The sequence below is a fragment of the Callithrix jacchus genome, chromosome 13 (genome assembly GCF_049354715.1).
Source record: "Callithrix jacchus isolate 240 chromosome 13, calJac240_pri, whole genome shotgun sequence".
NCBI lineage: Eukaryota > Metazoa > Chordata > Mammalia > Primates > Cebidae > Callithrix > Callithrix jacchus.
The window spans coordinates 57,927,742-57,950,205 of record NC_133514.1 but is presented as its reverse complement, the minus strand read 5'-3'; the positions used below and the strand labels follow the sequence as shown (position 1 = coordinate 57,950,205).

The 22,464-nt window shown below is 41.9% G+C and overlaps 2 protein-coding genes across 6 annotated transcripts; one reads left to right on the top strand and one right to left on the bottom strand.

Moving 5' to 3' along the window:
- Positions 1-5,648: 5,648 nt before the first annotated feature.
- On the bottom strand, positions 5,649-12,605 carry ZBTB14 (zinc finger and BTB domain containing 14). 5 transcript variants are annotated; one of them, XM_035270665.3, is made up of 4 exons: positions 12,234-12,331; positions 10,527-10,556; positions 9,826-9,909; positions 5,649-8,789 (listed from the first exon to the last, which is right to left on the bottom strand). In XM_035270665.3, the coding sequence occupies exons 3-4, from the start codon at positions 9,826-9,828 to the stop codon at positions 7,443-7,445; spliced, it is 1,350 nt and encodes a 449-aa protein (XP_035126556.1). In that variant the 5' UTR covers positions 9,829-9,909; positions 10,527-10,556; positions 12,234-12,331; the 3' UTR covers positions 5,649-7,442. The 5 variants fall into 5 exon arrangements, with proteins under 5 accessions (XP_035126556.1, XP_035126555.1, XP_035126557.1 ...); XM_035270664.3 differs by lacking the exons at positions 10,527-10,556; positions 12,234-12,331 and adding an exon at positions 12,395-12,605; XM_035270666.3 differs by lacking the exon at positions 10,527-10,556.
- Positions 10,178-21,601, top strand: LOC118146675 (uncharacterized). The gene is made up of 3 exons (XM_078346877.1): positions 10,178-10,267; positions 11,514-12,424; positions 21,431-21,601. Exons 1-3 carry the CDS (start codon positions 10,178-10,180, stop codon positions 21,459-21,461), a joined length of 1,032 nt encoding a protein of 343 aa, XP_078203003.1. The 3' UTR covers positions 21,462-21,601.
- Positions 21,602-22,464: the final 863 nt, after the last annotated feature.

Here is a 22,464-nt window from a genome sequence, read left to right as displayed (position 1 = left end):
GTGTGAGAGGAGAGGAAATATGGTTAGTGTTTTTCCCAAACCATGGGGAATGAAATGACTTTTTAGATTCAGGCTGAGACAGAAAGGAAGAGATGAAACAAGAAGCTTCTAAAAGAAATGGGAGAAATATAAAAAGAAATAAGAAATGCTGCTGTGTGATCTACTTATTGACACTAATTCAGAAAAACTTCAGTAAATAACTACATTACTTTTCAATACTATTGCGAGAAAAATTTCTACTTCTTTAGGATGCATCTCCAAAAGCTGAGAAGACCCTTAAAATAGGCGCAGGAAAACCAAGGTTTATGTGGATTACATCAAGTGTGATGTGAATTATTTTGTTAGGAGTCGTGACAACTTGCATGGAATCATCCACTTCCTTTCACTTTGAACTCTGGCAAAACTTGAGAGATATTGACCAGTCTCTGAACATCCCTCTCCTGTGACCTCTCCCAGGTATTGAGAAACCCACATCTTGTGATCACCTTTAGTGCTCATTTGGAGTTAGAAGATAGAAAATCTTCAAGTAATTACATCAAAAGTGCTTTTGGGTTGTTACTACAACTAATTAATTACAGAATAATAGACTTGAATCCTGAAATAACCTTAAAGACAACCAAATGCAATCCCCTCCTTTAAAACAAGAATATGATTCATGAAGGTCAAATCAGTTAAAGTTCTTATAAGCAAGTTAAAGTGTGAGAGGTGACAAATCAAAGTGTATTACCTTTTACTTGATTGATAGAAAATAACACAATTACACTGTCATATGTAAGAACTTTCTATAGCTTATCTCACATAATTCTTGAAATATTATCACATTTTACAAATGAGAAAATGAAACTTAGAAAGGCTCGATAACTTGCCCAAGGCCAGCCAGGTAGTGTCAGAACTAGAACTCACATCCACGCAGTCTGAATCCAGAGCCCATACTCTAAATCACTACACTGGCTTTTTCGACAATACAAACATTTTCAAAGTTTTGCAGTAGGGGGAATAAAAAACAAAACTAGTTTGAGATTTTAAAGTCGGAAGTGCAGTGCCAAGTTAAAAATGCAGTTGCTCTAGAACAAGGGTAGAGTGGATACTGGAAGATAACTAATAATAGCAGTAAGTAGTAAAAATAAAAAACAACAAATTTAGGAAGTTTTAAATGCAATCTTTCAAATCTTAATCTTTTATATTACAATTTTAGAAAGAGCCCAAAGCTTTATATAAATGAAATAAATAGATCTTATATGTACTTTAGGATTCTATTTCAGGCTGCTTGTAATTCAGTCACCAGAATCACAGAAGCTTTTTTTTTTAATCTGTAAAATGAGAATAGTGGTACCTATTCATAATATTGTAAGCTACCTTAATAATGCATACTGTAAAGTACTCTGCAGATGTCAGAAATTAATTAGCATACAATTCAGTTCTACTATATCACCAAAGTTAAAATTGTTTTCTGTCAATAATGTATTTTTTTAAGTCTTATAATTTTATAACTCCCAGAAGTTTGGGAAAATAATGATTATACACCACCTAAAATTAATTTACCCCTACTGTTTTTCATTTCTCTTTTCTCAACCCCACATTTTATTATAGGGTATCAGACTATTAAATGTAATCTTGTTTACACTAATGCCAATTGATTCAGTATTCCAGTCTGGTTAATATTTCCTATTGTGTATTGGCTGGAAGATTACAGAAACAGAATAGCCAAAACATTACACATACTTTAAATTTAATTAAATGTAAGCAGCCTAAGAATGAAATGTAATAGTTCCCCAAATGTCAAACTTTTAGACATCTCTGTCATCCTGTTTGAAGTCAGTAATATTTTAAATCAATTATATCTGATTTTAAGGCTGAATTTTTATCTACCCCTTACAGTGAGTTTACCTTTTGGAATAATAAGCAAGAATGGTGTACATGGGGCAGTGAATCATTTGCATTTTGACAGAAATTAAGAACAATCATGAAACCAGCCTAAGGTGGTGACATAGCCTGAAAATAGCAGAAGCAGAATCTGAATCCAAGTTTTCTAACACCTTTCAGAGAGAGAAAGGGGGCGAGGAGGGGAAAGTATAGGTAGAGAGCTCTCCTAACATAGAAGAGCATTTTTATGTAGGCCTTTACATGGGACCATTTTTACCCTGGCCCCTGACTAGATGGCCTTTGGTCTTATGGGTTTTGCTTGCCTCACTGCATAATGGAACATGTGAAGAAGGCTAACTGGTAGTTTTGTGTTATATTGCAATTGTCCATGACATTCTGCCAGCAGCTTTTCATATTACTGGAGGCAGCCTGTACAGCTGAAGCAAGGTAAAACAAAGTTGATTTAGTATCAGTACCCTGCATGGGAGGCATCTTGGAGAAATAAAAACGTCAGGACCAATTTAGTACAGAGACATAGACAGCTGTCTGCACAAATGCCTCTGTTTCTTCTCCAGTGCCATCTGCCAAACAGCGGTCTGAACTCAGTAAGGGCCACAGCTGCACATTTTGTGGCTTGAGGCCAACAACACGGTCGCTAAAGGCACAGGCTCTGGAGGCAGATGGACCTGCTTTCCTGTCCCAGCTCTGATAAGGATGATATTGGGCAGCATTTTAAACTTCTTTGACTCTTGTTGTCTTCAGCAGTGGTAATGAGTACCTACCACAGACTTGTCACAAAACATAGTGATTATATATATAGTGCTAAACCTGGCAAATATTCAACATATACTAAGTTTTATTAAAATCTAACCCTTTGACTATCTCTCCTATGACTGAAGTTCAAAGACACTAGAAAAGAAAAAAGCAATGACCATAGGAAGCTTCTGCCTTCCAGCTGAACACAGAAAATTATTCCATTGTAATTAAGTTTAATAACATAGAATGCTTTCTCAAAACTCCATCAGCATGACAAGCAGCACATGATCTGAAACTATCAGAAGAAATATTTTTTCTTTTCAGATTTCTATTAGCTTACTTGTTATCCTATCCCATCAAGACTGTCAACCTTAACTGGTCAGTGGGCACTAAGGGAACATCTGCTGACTCAGCCACTACTGAGCATACTCTATTTGCTATGGTGCTTCCTCCCTTAAAACCTTATTAGCATTTTGCCCAAAGTCACTGGAAGCCCATGTTATCATTCTTTATTCCTCTCATTTTCTTTGCATCAGTAGCTTTCTTGATGCCAGCATCTATTATTTTAAAGAAATATATCTTAGCCTCATATTACTATTCCTCTTGTTGAAATCCAGTATCAGTTAGGGAAAATAAGAATCATTCTATGGAAATGGCAATAATTAATAGATATATTTTCTCAGTATACATTCCCAAAAGTCATTTAAGAATGTTTAGATTGGCACCACTAACTGCTAGCCCAAGATAATTTATTAAAATTCTTACTTTCAAAAGTATGTACCATGAACTGGATTAAAATACACAACATGGCAGTTTTTTTAAAAAAAGTAGTTTGTCCGTTTGTGATCATTAAATTATTTGTAAATCCTTGTAAAATGTTGTAAACTTGGAAAGATAAGCAACTCACACTGGACAACTCCAAGAGGGCAGGAACGGTGCTGGTCTCGCTCACTGTTGCGTTCCCAGCATAGTCCAATGACAGGCACATATAAGGTATTCAATGATTTGTTGACTGATATACTTTAATCTTAGGCTATACAAAGTACTTCTGTGTAAGATTAGTAGAAATATCCCCCAAAGAGGAGCAAAGTGACTCAGCAAACTGTTATTCTGGAACTAAAAGGAAAAAAATTGGAATTAATGGGTATAGTCCAGACCCCTTTGGGGAGAAAGCAACAGACCATCTTGGAATTAACTAGAAAGGGAACAGTTGGGTGCAGCCTGAAATGCACACAATTTTAGAAAAGCATGCTATAAAAATATATTAATGTATGATTTCATGTATGAGATTCAAAAGCCAGCTCTCAAAATTGCAATTCTGGTTCTGCCATCGCAGATGTTCCCAAAGAGCAGGGAGCCATCCAAAGAGGCCAGTGTTTACACGAACTACATTCCAACGATCTACTTTAAAATGTACAATGGGAGATTAAAAACCAAAGACAACGCTTAGACGAATATACAAGTTTGTAAGACAGAGCCACAAATGAATCAAAGTTTACAGAAATCTTGTCTGAATTTAGTTACTGAGAGGCAGAGCCAGAATCCAAATCTAAGTTTGTCTTGTAAAGTCTTTCCACTAAACCACACCTCCTCCTGATACTGAAAAGATTTAAATGAATATTAATAAGTGGGAACATCTTTTGAAGAGATCATGAAAAATCTCAACTGCTAAAATCAGTCACAATCCAGATAAATTACACCCAGAACCCCTGAGATGAGATCAGTATGGCAACCTTTAAGGAATCATGGATAACAGGTGATAGGAAAATGCTCTCTCATTTACAAAAAGAACATGTAAGACCAAAGTGGGAAGCAGCACACTCACTCTAATAGCCAGGGACCAAACTGCTTCTCCAGGGTCTAGCCCAGTGCCTCGCACATGATGCTCAACACCAGTTGAATTGGCAACATGCTATCTTTACACACCTGAAGCAGAGGTAGGATTAACCCTATTGTAAATAGTTCCTGGGGGACAGAGCTCCAGTTACAAGAAGGTATGCAAAAATGGAGACAGACTTCGAAGGAAAGTGAGAGAGCTTTCCATTCTCTTTCCTGGAACAGCTCTCTGCTTCTGTCTAGGACTCAATCCTACACTACAATCCTTATGTGCCAGCCCTACTACAATTGCACCTTAGGCTTGCTACTCTGAGAACAAATCACCACTAATAGCATTACTACGACAATGAATCCCACCTTCCAAATGACTTACAGATAACTTTATACAAAATAACACATTAAGTTGGAAACTACATACATTTGCATCATTTTTCCTCATCTCAATCTTTTTTCCTAATAGGAGGAATTTGTTAATATCAACCTTACTTGATGGCAACCTCTGTGCTTTCTAACAATTCTAAATAAGTGCTCAAGTTAGTAGCTGGCAAATTACCTTACATTTAAACTTCCTAAAATTCTCTTCCTCAATCAGTGCCAATACAATGCAAATTAAGCACAAAAGTTAACATCAAGTTTGTGACATTCTCTATAAAAACAGAAAAAAGGTCAATGATTTGTAAGTAATGAAAAGGAAGTAATGCTAACATTTAGACTTGACCTTCCTCCTATATTACAGATTGAGTAGCCACATTTCAGAATTAACTCCCTAGGGTGTTGGATATAACCTTGAAGACTGTAACACAATGGCTTCATTATGCATAGAGTCAGTGTTAATGACCAGGACCCAGCAGACAGGAGAGCTGCCATGTTAGGATTCTGCTGCCACCAAAAAAATACAAAGGAAACAGGTGTCCTAACATACTATGAACCCAGTACCAGTGGTAGAAATAACACAAATACATTTCTTATGCAAAACAGGCTAAATGATACATATTTGCATCATGTAAATAGTGTGGTAAAAAATAATCTTTCTTTTTGGGGGTTACCGCCATGATTATGTGGTTTCAATGGAGGTTAATATCACACATTTAACTTCAACTCTGTAAAGCCAGGATAAAGCCAGCATAGAAAACACATTTTTGTAGAAACTGAGGTATGTGGAAGGTTGCTATGAAAAAAAATGAAAAGAGGAATGAAAGAAGTATATTTTCTTTTATATACAAAAAATGAAGGCCTAAAATATGGTTTGTTGAAGTAGCTATCACCAAGATGTTCAATAATTTTTCCTTTGCTTTGGTTAAAACAGCCTGGGAACAGCAATCAGTTCCCCTTCTATAAATAGCATAAAAACACAGTAACAGGACTACTTTTAGAACATTTTACCAATAAATAAAAATTTTTAAAAGGTAGCATCTCTATCCTAACATCCTGGACATAACATACACACCAATTAAAAAAATAAAATTTCTCTCACAATAGAATTACAGGTGTTAATGCAACAAGCTATGAAATAAAATTACTTTAATGTATTTTTAAAAAAGAAATCCTAGCAATGAAAAATGAATTTGAAAAATTGACATTTTCTACAATTCTACATATTGTAAAATAATTGACTAATACTTTTTTACAGAACACAATTCAAACTATCCTTGGCAATTCAATATAGTTCTAAAGATAATTAAAAGAACATTTAATATACCAAAACTGGAACAGAGTTTATAATTCTCATTCACGGCTATGAAAAGGCAATCAACTTCTATTTAAAACTGTAACCAGTGATGAAATATACTTCAAAAACATAAAACATTTGGTCTGACAATCTTTAATATTTGTTAAAAACAGTCTGATGTTTGTTGCTGATGGAAGTTATTTTAATCCAATGTGCAAAAAAAGTGCAGCTGTCTACTTTTACTTGAAATACTTAAGACCAACACTACTATTTACACACTTAAAAGATTTTAAATTTATTAATTTAAGTAAGCATACTGCATCTCCTTTATGGATAAATCATGTGCACCAGAAGCCCCAAAGCTTGATGACATTCTGTGAAGTTTCACAAATGTATCTGAAGAAATGTATCTGTTCTTGTCCTAATTTTGATTCCAAAGAAAAATCCAATCTCAAAATCAATTAAGAAATATTTTAATCTAGGAAATCTTGGGATTGTTACATATATCAAACCTTATCTCTGAGAGCCTTTCCTACTCATCTTACCATGGGTCCACTCACAAATCCCAGCTGGTGCACAGTGGCACTGCCCCAAATAAGAGGAAGCTAAGAGCTTGGCCCCAAGACGCCCCCACCATCCTGGTAGGTTTGCTCGGCCTTCAGGATGTGTGACTATTGCTTCTGGGGTAGGTACAGGGCAATCAAAATCGAGGAAGAAACACTCCAGCAAAGCAACCATTATTTGTCCACAAAAACAGTGAAAGACCGTGATATAAAACTGACAAACCAAATATAAATCTAATGCCATTCTGCATTCCCAGAACTTGTTTTTGTGCAGTGTTCTTGGTCAACCACTCACCAATTTTCTGTGTCTATCTGAAGTACTTTTATTAAGTTATTAAAACTGCTCTTTTGACCATAAGTCATATAGAATTATGATGATTAGGAAATCAATTTACCTAATTATTATTCTGTGCAGGGCACCCACTAGGGTGGTGAATGTAGAGAAAATAAAAAATGGAAGTTCTCTCACGTCTAAACTGGACATAGGAGTTCTCAAATTAAAATCACAGAAAAGGAGGGGGCGCTTACTGGCAACATTAATACTAGACACCAGACAGGACAGTGACACGGTTTGGTCAGAATCGAGGAAAATCATTTCCTTGAAAAGTCTTAAAAACACCTAACCAAGCACTGCCTGAAGTCCAGTGAGTACAATGTTCCATACATTTCCACAAAAATATAGTAACCGGCATTCATTATGCTCCACATCATCTCAGTCTCCACTTCCCAGGCAAAGTGTCCCTGTCCCACTGCCTCTAGCTACAGGCTATCGTTTCCAGCTGCTGCTCTGCTTCTGCAGCCATTGCTGCCGCCTGCAACTGTTCTGTCTCGCTCTGGATGGCACTGGGGGTAACCTGCTTCCTTTCACTGTGCATATTGTTCTCATGCCTTTTCAGATCAGATGCCTTGGCAAATGCCTTGGTGCAGGAGCCACACACAAAAGGCTTTTCCCCTCTGTGTCTTCTTTCATGATCCTTGAGGTGAGACTTATGTTTGAAGGCTTTGTCACACATGTGGCATGCAAATGGTCTTTCATTACTGTGAACCCTCTCATGCTTCTTTAAGTCTGGGGCGCGGATAAATGATTTTCCACACACCTCACAGCTATAGGGCTTATAGCCCGTGTGGATTTTTAGGTGTTCTTTCAGGTGGGCCTGTGTGGTGAAACCTTTTGTGCACATTTCACAAACAAACGGTCTGTCTGCCGTGTGGAGTTTCTCATGCTTCCTCAATCTGCCTTCATCAGAAAACGTCTTCCCACACGCCTGGCAGGCAATCTGCTCCCGATGGTGACCATAAAGCAAATACTCAAACTTCATGTCACTGGCGGCCGTTGTCCAGCCTGGTGTCTGTTCATCTTTCACTTCACTCATCCCATCATTAAATGTTAAGGCTTGAGGGGTCTGGGACCCCAAGTCTTTTGATTCTGGGGTCTCCATGGATTCTACTTCCTGGCCGTAGCAATTGACCTTCCGAACTTCCTCACTCCCCAGCTCTTTCAGGATCGCTTCCTGAACCCTGAGCGTTGTGGTGGGTGACTTGCCGTCCTCCTGACTTGGGGGGGTGCCTTCTACTGTGTCATCAGAAGGACTATCATCCTGATCTCCGATTTCCTCTACATCATCATCCTGGGTGTCAGCAGCATCACCAATGGGGCGATTTATTTTGAGACAGTACTTACTTTTGGACTGACCATTGTTTTCATCAGGGCTGGACACATCGCGCTTTTGAGAACACAGTTTATCCAAAAATCGGATACCAAGAATCTGACCTGATGACATCATTAAGTTAACATCTTCCTTTTTCACAGAAATCTTTGCTGTGTACATGTAGTTCAGGACCTCTTCGAATATATCAGAACGAAGGAAATCTATTTCTATGACTGACGAACTATCAACCTCAAGCTTCTTGAAAAGCTTTTTAAAGTAGGTGCTGCAGGCAGCAAGAACACATCTATGTGCTCTGAATTTCACATCCTCAACCACAATAGCAATATCACAAAATTCTCCTTCCAGGCGTTGTTCATTTAGTGTTTTCAGAAACAGAGTTTTATGATCATCGTCATTATATTTAATGGTTTCAGACATACTGATGAAAAACTCCTACCAAAAAAAAAAGAAAGTTTATAATTATAAATAGTACTTTTCCATACAGAGAACACAGTCATATTTTTCATTTTCTGGTCAATCTATGGAATCTAACAATTTCAGAAAGTCAATGTTAAGAGTGGTCCTTAAATATGGGTACCTGATCCCAACTCAAGGATTTCCATACTGTTATTTCTATTCATCTTTAATTTATTAGATATTTGCCTAGTTATATCCCAGGCATTGTTCTACGTGCTTTATATGTTTTAATTAATTCAATAGTCAGATAACCTCATGAGTTACCTATCACTATCACCATTTTATAGACAAAGTTAGAAACCTGCCCAATGTTCTATAGCTATTTAGTGAAGAGCTGGGACTTAAATGCAGACAATCTGGTTGCAAAACCGGTGCTTCCTGACAACTAGAGAATACCAAATAACTTAAACTCAACGTTTAAGAAACAGGTTCAAGGGAAGGATCCTCTAGTCCTAGATGTTGCACCCACTCTTACTCCATCTAGTCCATTGAAAATTCAGCAAAATAATGAATTGTGTTATACCTCCGTGACAGAAGGGACAAATCACTATTGCAGAACTAAAGAGAAACATTACTGCCAAAATATCCCATTGAGTGTTGTCTTCTAGTTTTGGGCCACTTCTAAATTAAAATTAAGGTTGAATCTGACCTTAAGAGAAGCAGATGACATTTGGGAAGACAGTGATGAGTGGCTTTGTTCTCTCTGGATGCCAATCTACCACCATCCAGATAAAAGTGCCATCAACACCAGATGTATGTACTTGATCAGTGCTGAGAGTATTTTATAAGCAAAAATTTGGAACTTGCATGAAAGACCTCTGTTATCATGTTAAAAAACTGATTGTCTTAAAGCATTCTCTATGTTTCCTTTTTAAAAACATTGTTTTACTTTTAGTCAGCAAAGTAGTTTCCCCCAAATAGAAGTGTTCATGCACAATCAGAATTGGTATATATATTTTAAAGCAAATGCTAAGTCATTTCATCAAGATTTAAAATCCAAAGTTATAGTTACCATGAACAACTCAGGCTTTTATCTTAATGCCTTAAACACCAAAATCTTCAGATCAGAGTAACTCTGATCAGGAGCACGCCAGACCTACAGAGGAAAGGACAAATAAGAATGAGGTAGGATCTTCCTGTATCCCAAATCCTAAACCAATAATGTTTTCAAGAATTAATTTTTTAAAATAAGCTTTCTTGTTCCCTCTCTTGTGCATTTTCGGGTTGGGAAGAGAGGGGCAGGTGGCTGGCACATCAAACGCAGTTCTGAACAGATACGGACTGGAACAGATAAGAGCTGTAGCATGTGGGCATAAAGGGGACGCCCTGGGAACTGGAAGGAATTTCTCCTCACACACTGGCCCATGTCTGTACTTGTACAGATGTTAATGGCTACACAGATACAGAAAAAACAAGTGTATCGTACTCCCTTCACCCATCCCATCTCCCACTGGGTATGTAGACCTCTACATTTTTCTCTAGGCTCATATAAACATATAGAAGTTTATAAATAAAGCTATAGACATACATAAGCCCAACTGGTAACATGGGAGGAGAGGGAACAATGATTGCTTTTTCTTTCTGCACCTGTGTGATACACTTATAAACATTTGTCTTTAAGACTGCATTTGAGAAATCCAGGTGTTTCTACCTCTATCCCTAGAGGGAAGGTGAAAGAATTTTAACTTTTTTTGTGTGAGTTTTAACTCTTACCGGAAGAACTTCATCCTGCAGACCCATATCCTGAAAAACAAAAAGTTTCCTCTACTGAACAGTGACCACACAAGTTGTTTGGTGTGGTAGGAGCAAAGGACTGGGCTGTAATAGTCCTAACACAAAAACCGTGGAACAAGACTCCAACCTGGAGACCAATACCTTGAAACTCATAAAAAGCTCCTTCTAAAGAAAAGTGAACGCACGGAGCTGCCCAGCATAAAAGCAGGATGTCTCATCCACAGTGTGAGATCAGGCAACATTATTCCAAAAGATGCTTCTGACTTGATCATTCTACATGTCTCTGCCTCCCTATTCCCTGGAAGCACCCAGGCCTGTAGTCACCCTGAGAGAGTAGGCAGCCCAGGCAAAAACCTTCCTACTGTGACACTTCCTACTGTTGTCACTAACTCGCCCTAGGGTTTATGGGATAAAAGTGCACAGGACCAGGGAGAGGAGTGGCCTATTGTAGCTATGACAACATATCAATGTGCTGTTGTTGTTTTGTTGTTGTTGTTGTTTTGGTTAGTGTGTACTTGGCCACCCACACCCTCCCCTCTCTCTCAAGATCTATGATGAGACCTGGTAGGGAGATCATGTGCATCCATCGCAGCCTCCTATCCGCCCCGCCCCCCTTGCCATTGAGATGTTCCAATTGCTAAGTTCAGGTGAGTAAAACTGCAAGATAGCTGTTGCCAGCATCTGTGTAGGTATGTGTAGGAAAAGAAGTAGCCACAACACCAGCTCTATAAGGCTGTCCCTTCATAATTGCTCTCCGAACTGCGGGAGCGCCGAGCCGCGTTACAGTGCAGTGAGCAGGGGCTTCCCGCAAAGCCAAAAACTTACATAAGCAGCTGCAGCCTCCTCCCCTGCCCCGGGCAGCCCGACAATGGCGGCTGCACGACTTCCTTGTTGCAAGCTTGCAACTTCGGAGTAGGGAGGAAGCAGGGAGCCACACGCAAGACCCAAGCAGCCCTCAAGGCGTAGCTATCAAGCCCTAGCTCTCAATTTCTTTGGGCCCGGGAGGTGGGGGAGTGGAGGAGGTCGTTTGCATTCCTTCCCAGACAAAAGCTCCCAGCCTGGGAGCCAGGTGGTGAAAGGGCTACTTTCCCTTTCATAATCAGACGTCTTCAAGCGCAAACTGGGGACCGCGGCTCCGAACGCGCAGGGAGGGACTGCGGCCCGCGGCGGCCCCGGCGGCGCGACGAGCGGGAGCGGGCGTGCGGCCGGCTCCGCAGCCCCGCGCCGCGCCGCGCCCCGCTCTGCCCGCGAGCCCGGAGCTCGCGCCCCGCGCACTCCCCGGCCAGCTCGCGCCGGGCCTTCCCCCGCCCTCCCGCGGCCGGGGGCGGGGGCGGCGCGCGGCCGGCTAACCCGAGCTCCGCGGGCGCACAAGGTGGGGGTGCAAGCGCTGGGGTCCTGGCTCCCTCATCCGCCGGCTGCTGGGGGCGGCGCGGTGGGGCCCGCGGCTCGGAGGGGCGGTGCCCGGCGGGCCGCGCTCCGCGCCGGGTTCGGGCCGTCCCCACCCCCACCACGGTGCACTGCGGCGGTGCGAGCAGGGGCGGCCATGAACTCGGCCGCCGAGGCTCTGCGAGCGCGCGCGCGGGGCCGCCGCCAGGCCGCTCTCCGAGCCCGCTCGCCTGCCCGCGCGGCCCCCGGGGCTCCCCGGCCCCAAGCCCAGCCCCGGCCCACGCCCTTCCCCGCTCGCACCGCGCCGCGCCGCTGGCGGCCGCCGTACATCCTGGAGCTGGCTGGTGCTCCAGAGCTCGGCGAGAACGCGCGTCTTCCGGGCCGCCCCGCCAGCCGCCGGCCGCCCCCGCGCCCGCCTCGCCGACGGCCCAGGCCCCCTCCGCACCCCAGCCCGCGCTTACCTGCAGCCTGGCACAGCCACAGACACTGCCGTGGGTTCCCCGCGCTCGCTAACAAACGCAGGCAGGGACGGGATGGACTCGGGGCGCGGGGGCACAGTGGGTGGCAGTGTGTTTTGGATTTTTTTTTGGAGTTTGGGGAGGGGGCGGGGTGGGGGAATCGTGCACGTCCCTGATGGTAGCAGCCCTCCTCCTGCACGAGCACAGAATGTCTAGCCGGCCTCGAACACCCCCACCGCCCCCCCCTTCCCGTGCATGCGCGGTGCGGGCTGGGGGGAAGGCGCGCCGCCGGCTCGCGCAGGCACGGAACCCGACCGGGCCTCTAAGTAGGCGAGCAGAGAAAGGGTTAATCCGGGCCTTTGCCGACGCTTTCGTTGGAGACTACGGGGCCGCCCCTCAGAGGGCCCTGGCCTGCGCACGCGCGCGCACGCGCGCCGCTTGGGGCGCGCGGAACCCGCGCGCGGGAGAAGGAGTGGGCGGTGCAAAGGGCGGGACTTAAGGTGCCAGAGAATTTAAGCGCGAGCCTCGCGGGCACCCGCCCCGCCTCGAGCTCACTCCCGCCCAGACTCTTGGGCTCCCTCCCGCGCCCGGCGCCGTGGTAGCGCCGGGGACGCGGGAGCCGGCGCTCCCGTGCGTGTGCATGTGCGTGGGCCAGAGCCGCCCCTGGGCGCGCGCAGACCCGACGCAGAAGCTGCGGGACTCCGCTGCGGCTCGGGGCGGGAGCCCCGGGCACCTTAGTTCTCACCGCGTACCGGCCAACTCCGGGAGGCGCGCCCCGGGGCCTGCGGTCTTGCCTCCTGTCGCTGGCATATTGAATTTGTGGGGGGTGTGAACGGCGCACAATAAACGTTTGCAGAACAAATGAAAAAAGTGACGTCTTTAATTTGTGGTGTAAAGCGCAGCCCCAGTCCCCCAGCAGAAAGGGATCATCCATAGGTCTCTGGAGCTAGCCAGGTCCTTACCAAGACACTACCCAGGAAAAGTCCCGGGAGCTGGAGGCGGCGACCCCTCCGTGGCAGACTAGACCCTGGATTCAATTCGGAGAGCTCTGATAACTCGGCTCTGCCCTTACATCCCTGCTCAGCGCTAGTAATGGCTCCGTTGCTGCTGAACCACGTCGCTTTCCCTCTGACGCTGCGGCTGTGCCGGTGCCTGGCGTCGGGAGCTGGGAAGTCCCTCCCGCTCCCGCGTTTTCTGCTCACCAGAATGCTGGAGGCTGGACAGCAATGCCGCGTCGCCTTAGAATCGCTCATGTTGCTTTACCTCACACGCGAACAGCGTTTCACCCAAACGCGTAATTTCATATCTAAAAATTAGAGCAGAATCTTCCTCCAGGGCTTATGTGAAGATGACAAGATAATGCAACAGGCACCTACGTAAACATTTGGTAAATGATATGATGATTGGCTGTATTCATTTTCTAAAGGAAATTCCAAATGACCTCAGTTGATTTTGTAATATTAATCGACTTTGGTTTCACGTTCTCCAAGGTGCCTTAATATACCTTTTTTTGATGTTCGCAAAAGCACCCAAGATGCGGCTTATATGAAAGAAATAGAATGGACGAGACCAGTTGTAGAGTCAGACACATCCAGTTCAAATATTGGTTAAATTGTTTAACTTTTCTAAACCTCAGCTGGAGCAGAGCTATGAAAAGCACCTAATTAGGCAGTTGTAGGAATTAAGTGAAATAACGCCCAGCTAAGTGCTCAGTTCAGTTATTAACTCCATGATGTAAATGGCCTGAGCCCACAGATAGTGGGTTCCAGTGGCCTGGACAGGACAAGAACCAAGTAGTCTGCCGACAAAGTTCACACCATCAGACACGATACCCTGTACTCGCTCGCTTTCTTCTTGTTTGCGTAGCTCTGAGAGTCGCATTTCAATGCTGTGTATGTTGTGTGTTTACAGGGGGATAATAATAGTACTCTTTCATAGGGTTGCGTCACCAAGAAGTAAAGCAGCCACCGCAGTTAGCACAGTGTGTGGACACGGCCAGCACTCAGTCATGGTGCAATGGCTGCTGGAGCTCCCCGTCCTCCCACACCACATATGGGCTTTCCCACTCATTCTGTGTGTATTTTTGGTCTGCCTGCTGTGTAAAGACAATCTTTTCACATATGGCTAGGAAAAGTCTTCCCACGTTTCAACTAACCCGATAACATAATTCACAAGAGTCCTAAAGCACTAGAATGCATTTCTCAAGCGATGGTTCCTGACATCCTGATTTTGTATCAGTGAAACCTCTTCTCTCATTTGATTCATGTTCCATGTCACCTGGGCTGTGCCTGACTGTCCCTTGCTGGTTCACAGGGGTTGTGGAGATGAGTCTAAATTAAAGGGACAACTCTGTGGGAAGGAGGAGGGAGGGATGGGGAACCATAAAGAAACAGCCTGACCCAGGCCTGGCTTCTTGCCTGTGTCGCCACCCAAAAGTGCACCTCCCAGCCCCGGGGGGTCTTTCAATAAACATCAGCTGACGGAGAGTGGCAACCTTGAACTTGATACTAAGGGGCTTTGTAAAGTACACTGTGGAGTGAACTGGGCGTCAGAGCTTTTTTAACACCCACTGACCCCAGACCTTTGACAAAGGTTTCCGCCTCTTCGGACAACTTCACTGGGTAACATTTGGAGCATGTTGTTCCTCATCTGGGACACCCATGTTCTCCTGAGTGGAACCTGTTTCTAAGAATTCTGAGGCCTGGGTCATGGGCCCATGATGTGCAGTCCCAGGTGCCAGGGTCTCATGTGGTTACAGAGCAGCCTGGTAAAGGACTGTTTGTTTGGAAAATGTATGTCTCATAAGCGGGGGAGGTTGATTTCTCCCTCACGTTGACCTTGGGCCCTCTGGCTGGTTTTGAAACAGCAGGATACCAGCAGAGAAGTGGGTCAGGACAGAGCAGAGGCTTTAAGGAGCAGCCTGTGTTCTGCACCTCCTCCTCTGCTGTGACATCCAGCAGGACATGAACCTGCTTAGGCCACAACCTCCTTTTCAGCTTGGGCTCTTGAATGACAAACATACCTGAGAATGAAGCCAACCCAAAATCTGAGCCCAGCCAAGCCTAGGTAGAAGACAGCTCACCCACACACCCATGAGTGAGAAGTAAATGTTTGTTTTATAAGCCACTGGGAGGTTGGGTTTTTTGCTTTGTTTCTGAGCAAAATCTAATACACCTGCCCAAGGAAAAGTGTCTTACCCAATGCCATAAGCACCCTCTCCCGTTGACTCTGAGAACACTGGATACAGTAAATTAACAAAAACCAGATCCAATCCATGATGACAGGGAGATACTGATGTGCACATTCAACAAATAATCACATCATTATACAATTGCGCCTTGCAATAAGTGCTTTTATAGAAAGTTAAAAAGCACAGAATGTGATGAAAAAGAGGAACAGGAGGAATTAATTTTGCCTGGGAAACCAGTCAAAGCATCTCGAAAGGCATGCATTTAAGAACTGAAAGATGAGGGAGGGATAGGCAGAGGGGGAAGAAATAGCATTTCAAGACAGGAGCAGCGTGAACGAAAGAGCCTGGAGTACCTAGAGCTCTGCAAAAGTGGACATGAGCTGGGGTTGTGAGAACAATGGCATCTAGCACCTGTAGGGCCTTGGGGTTTACAGGAAGGGGTCTGCACAGTGAGAGCCCAGAAAGTATGGGCCTTTTAGGTGGAGGGATAAAACCAAAGGAAGATCCTCAACATCTGCCAGGACAAGGAGCATCAAGACAAGCTTGTCTTGTGCTTGTGGAGGAATTACTGCATGAGGATGGAGTTGGCCATGTGGAAAGATCCTTATCCTAAGAATCTGAACTGATGGGGCATCTGGTTGACTCTGGGCAGCAGACACTGTTGTTTCTTCTTCCTCTGGAACCTGGTCATTCAAATTTCCTCGAGGTCTTTTGGGTTAGCATCAGAGGAAACTGGGTGAATAGTTTCCGGAAACACTCTTGTTGCCTTGACAATTCTTCCAAAAATCTAATATAATTTTAAAACAAAAATTACTCCTGTTCATGTAATCATTTTCTCCCAGATACTTTGAAGATTTTTTATTTGTCTTTGTCTTTAGTTTTCAGCATTTTCATTGTGGTGTTTTCTGAGTATGTATTTCATTGCTTATACTGTTTGGGGATTGCTGAGCTTCTTAAATATGTAGGTTTAGTTATATCTTTCTTTAAATCTGGGAAGCTTTCAGATATTATTTCTTCACTTTTTTCAGCAGTGTACTATTTCTCCTTTTCTTTTCTTTTTTTTTTTTTTTTAAGGCATGAAAACCTATTATCCCCAGATCCTTCAGAGAAAACACAGCCCTGCCTACACCTTAATTTCAGACCAGTAGAATCCATTTTAGACCTTTGATCTTCAGAATTGTAAGATAATACATTTGTGTTGTTTTAAGCTTCTAACTTCATAGTAATTTGTTATAGTAGCAATAGAAAACTCATCCACTTTGTGTCCCCTCCCACTCATTCATTTCAGCCCCCAGCTGATCTAGTACATAACATCTAATTAACCTCTCTAAAAAGTCATTTTTATCCAAGCACTTCTTGTCCAAAACTTTCAGTGGTCCCTCAATTCTCAGATGAGAAAAATCTACTCCTGAGTTAGAAATTATAACTTATTAACATTATTCTCAATCACATTCCCAAGCTTAGGCATCAGTAGTGAACACACAGATTTTTATTCTAACTAAACTGGGTTTTTGCCTAGTTTACACTGCTACATTTTTTTTTTTAAGTGTGGAATAAGGTAAGAATACCAGATTTCTCCTGTAGGCATTGAAAAGCCACAAGTTTTTCACAAAAGATATATAATCCTTGTTAAAAATCTAGCTAAAAATCCCAATTGCTCAAACCTGTACTTTAATATTGTTTAAGAATTGACAGCATTCAATTTTCTGTATGTGCACTTTGTTTTTCTGACTAGACCATGAGCTCTTATGGGTAATAAATTGCTTACTTTTGTTTGTCTCAGAGTGGGTAGTACTTACTAAGTTAGTTGAAAAGCATTCCTTATTCTTTTAACCCATTCCAGTCTTATATGTTGATCTTTTTATCAATATCTGATTTTTTAAAACCTGTGAGTAGGTGTGATGTGGTACTGATAAGAGTGTATATTTTGTGTATTTAAAGTGGAGAGTTCTATAAATGTTTATTAAGTTTACTTGTCCCCGATCTGGGTTCAAGTCCTAGATATCCTTGTTAATTTTCTGTCTCATTGATCTATTTAATATTGATGTTGAAGTCTCCCACTATTATTGTGTGGGAGACTAAGTCTCTTTATAAGTCTTATGTATCTGGGTGTTTCTGTATTGGGTGCATATATATTTAGGATCATTAGCTCTTCTTGTTTCATTGATCCTTTTATCGTTATATAATGACCTTCTTTGCCTCTTTTGATCTTTGTTGCTTAAAATCTATTTTATCAGAGGCAAGAATTTCAACTTCTGCTTTTTATTTATTTATTTACTTTTGCTTTCCATTTGATGGGTAAATCTTTCAATATCCCTTTGAGTCTTTGTGTATCCTTGCATGTGAGATGGGTCTGGATACAGCATACTGATGGGTTTTGGCTGTGTCTTTTGATTGGGGGATTTAGTCAATTTAAATTTAGGATTAATAATAATATATGGGAGTTTATTACTGCCATTTGATGTTAGTTGGCCGTTTTGCTCATTAGTTGATGTAAATTCTTCATTATGTTGATGCTCTTTACTTTTTGGTATATTTTTGGAAAGGCTAATACTGGTTGTTCCTTTCTATGTGTAATGCTTCTTTCAGAAGCTCTTGTAAAGCAGGCCTGGTGGTGATGAAATCTTTGAGTACTTGCTTGTTCACAAAAGATTTTATTTTTCCTTCACTTGTGAAGCTTAGTTTGGCTGGATATGAAATTCTGGGTTGAAAGTTCTTTTCGTTAAGGATGTTGAATATTGGCCCCCACTCTTGTAGGGTTTCTGCTGAGAGATCTGCTGTGAGTATGATAGGCTTCTCTTTGTGGGTAACCTGACCTTTCTCTCTGGCTGCCCTTAGTATTTTCTCCTTCATTTCAACCCTGGTGAATCTAACAATTATGTGCCTTGGGGTTGCTCTTCTTGAGGAATATCTTTGTGGTATTCTCTGTATTACCTGGAGTTGAATATCGTCCTGCCTTGCTAGGTTGGGAAAGATTTCCTGAATAATATCCTGAAGAGTATTTTCCAGCTTGGATTCATTCTCTTCGTCACATTCACATACACCTATCAAACGTAGATTAGGTCTTTTCACATAGTCCCATGTTTCTTGGAGACTTTGCTCATTCCTTTTTATCCTTTTTTCTCTAATCTTGTCTTCTCATTTTATTTCATTAAGTTGGTCTTTGACCTCTGCTATCCTTTCTTCTGCTTGATCAATTTGGCTGTTAAAACTTGTGCATACTTCACAAAGTTCTCATGTTGTGTTTTTCAACTCCATTAATTCACTTGTATTCCTCTCTAAATTGTCTATTCTCGTTAGCATTTTGTCAAACCTTTTTTCAAAGTTCTTAGTTTCTTTGCATTGAGTTAGAACATGTTCTTTTAACTCCCAGAAGTTTCTTGTCATCCACCTTCTGAAGCCTGCCTCTGTTAATGAAACACACTCGTTCTCCATCAGGCCTTGTTCCATTGCTGATGAGGAACTGTGATCCCCTGTAGAGGGAGAGGTTTTCTGATTTTGGGTATTCTCAGCCTTTTTAGTCTGATTTCTTCCCTTTGTTATAAATTTATCCATCTTTCATCTTTGTAATTACCAACTTCCTAATTAGGTTTCTGAGTGCATGTCCAATTTGTTGATTCCCAGCACCGGAATCAGAGCAACCCACTGCACGGGCTAAAACAGTGGTGTTAAGATTGATGGTGCTTTTCTGCCCAGGAATCTCTGGTCTGGCTTCCTTCTTGAGTCTATCCTTCAATCAGCTGAATAGGTGACTCTGACTTCCCGGAGCTCCAAACGTTGGCCAAAAGGGGACCCAGTCCCGTTTACTCTGCACCAAGAACCGCCGCACCGAAGCTCCGGCAAAACCACTGCACCAGCCACAAGAGTTGTGCTGGTGACCTGTGGGGCTCCTCCACTGGGAATCTCCTGGTCCATGAGCAACAAAACTTCGTCTGAAAGTGTGGCGTCCTCTCGTTCTCTGAGCTTTCACTGGTAGCCACAATCCTGAGCTGCTAGTGGTCAGCCATCTTGGATCTCTCTCCTCGAGACTATTTCATCTGAACAACACAGAGAAAATATTTTAAAGAATGAAAAGACTTATGGTCTCATGACATAATTAAAAAAAAAACTGAACATTCCTGTTTCTCCTTTTCTGAGACTCCAATGACAGGAACGTTGAGGTTTCTTTTTCTTTTAATTATGTCATAGGACCATAAGTCTTTTCATTCTTTAAAATATTTTCTCTGTGTTGTTCAAAGGAAATAGTCTCTATTGATTCTCTATAATGTATGGACTTGTTCTTTTGCCATTTCCATTCTGCCATTTAGTGAGTTGTTTTGTTTCACTTGTATTTTTCAGTTTTAAATTTTTTCGTTGTATTTTTCTTTATATATTCTATTTCTTTACTAAGCCTTTCTATTCTTTGATTTGAGTGTTCATAATTGCTTGTTGAAGAATTTTATAATAGTTCCGTCTAAGTGTCTAAGTCTTTTTTACTTAATTCCAACATCGTTGTTGTCTCAGTGTGGCCATCTGTTGATTTTTTTTTTTTTTTTTTGCACCTGAATTGAGATTTCCTGGGTCTTTATATGCTGAGTGTTTTTGGATCATGTCATGAACATTTAAAATATTATGTTATAATACCCTGGGTCTTGTTTAAATCTTATGGAAAATGTTGATATTTTAATTTTAATAGACAATCAGTTTACGTACTTGTCACTAGTTTTGACACACTTTCTGTATGCTGTGGTTTGGTGGTTTTAGATTGCTACTTGGATCTGTTTCACATGCTCCAAGCATTGACCAGTGCAGGACCTGATCTGTTAGTTCAATTCTCAAAATCTTTCATATGCTGATTAGACTCAGACCCAGCATATGCAGCTCAAGGGGGAGCTTAGAGGTTCATAAACAACTTTAGGGGCTCACTTTCCTGGGCTCATTCCTCTTCTGACTTCCCTGGTACTTTCTACCTTTCTGGAACTCCCTTTTCTGATCCTACATCCAGAAAGTTGGGCACTTCCATGGCTCTACTCTTATTTACAGCTAAGTGGCAGAAGAACCAGAAGAAAAAAAAGAAAGGTTAATTCCCTGCTGGCTTGGTGATAAGCTTTCTTGTTTTCTGACATATTGATTTTAAAGAGCTATAAATTTCCTCCTAAGGACTGCTTTCTCCTTTTCAATGTATTTTTTTTCATGTTACTTTATTTATATTCAGTTCTATGCATTTCTTTTGTTTCTTTATTACTTTTTGTTTTGTTTTTTGTTTGTTTGTTTTGAAATGGAGTCTCACTCTGTCACCCAGGCTGGAGTGCAGTGGCTCAATCTCAGGTCACTGCAACCTCTGCTTCCCAGTTTCAAGCAATTCTCCTGCCTCAGCCTCCCAAGTAGCTGGAATTATAGGCACACGCCACCACGCCCATCTATTTTTTGTATTTTTAGTAGAGACAGGGTTTCACTATGTTGGTCAGGCTGGTCTCGAACTCCTGACCTTATGATACACCCATCTCGCTCCCAAAGTGCTAGGGTTACAGGTGTGAGCCACTGCGCCCCGTGCTTCTTTGTTACTTTTTTATTATTTAATAATGCTACTAGCCCAAAATAGTCCCATGTAATGTATGATTTTATAATATTGTTTCTGATTACATGGGAATATTTTTGAGGTTTCTTTTTGGTGTATTCTTATACTTTGCAGGAATATAGTAAAAAGAAATCCTATGTGCATTTTACTTTTCTCCAGATTTTCCAATTGTTAAAATTTTGCCTTCACTAGCCTAATAATTTGTGCTCACACATCCACACTGTCTCCAGACATACACACACACACACACACACACACACACTGAACCATCTTTTTTTTTTCTTTTTTCTAGAGCTCTCCCGAGTAAGAAACACAGAGAGTGAAGTAAAGGAGGCCCCACAAAGGGAAGAAACACAGTGCCTCCTCTGTAAAGCTCAGACAGTTCCAGCACAGACAGAAGAAGGGGCCAAGTTTCCTCATTCTGAGCTGCTGAAGGACTTGCCCATCCCACTGAAGCTTCTACTAGATGCTACCAGCAATGACAGTTGAAAGGATGGACTCAGTAGAGAATCTATGCAATTTTTACTTTTTCTTTTTCCTATGTTGAAGTTCCACCCACCCACCCCAGCACCTGTGATATATATATATATAAATATATATATATATATATATATTTTTTTTTTAAAGAAAGAAAGAGAAAGGGGGAGAGAGAACAGGAGTCTTGCTCTGCTGCCCAGGCTGGAATGCAATCTAAAAATAGGCATTAAAAACCTCTTTTATGCCGATAACTGTGCTTAACAGCAGAGACAGGAAGGAATAAGTGGAGAAAATAACAAACAAACAGCCAACCAATATTTCATTTAAGTCTGTGAAATGCTATGCAAATGCTGAAGAGTGATTTACTTCCAATTATGTGGTCACTTTCAAAATAGGTGTAATGTAATACTGAGAAAAATGTATATTCTGTGGACCTGGGGTGAAGAATTCTATAAATATTCACTGAGATGTCCCTGTTAATTTTCTATCTCATTGATCCATCAAATATTAACAATGTGGTGTCAAAGTCTCCCGCTATTATTGTGTGGGAGTCCAAGTCTCTTTATAAGTCATTAAGAACTTGTCTTATGTACCTGGGTGTTCCTATATTGGGTGCATATGTATTTATGATCATTAACTCCTGTTGTTGCATTGATCCTTTTACCATTATGTAATGTCCTTCTTTGTTTCTGAACCATCGTTTAAGAGTTAAGTTACAGATATGCTTCTTTCCCCTAAGTACCTCTGTGTGTATTTCCTTAAAAAGGATGCTCTTTTACATGACTACAGTACAATACTCAAAAAAATTTTTTTGAGATGGAGTCTTGCTGTGTTGCCCAGGCTGGAGTG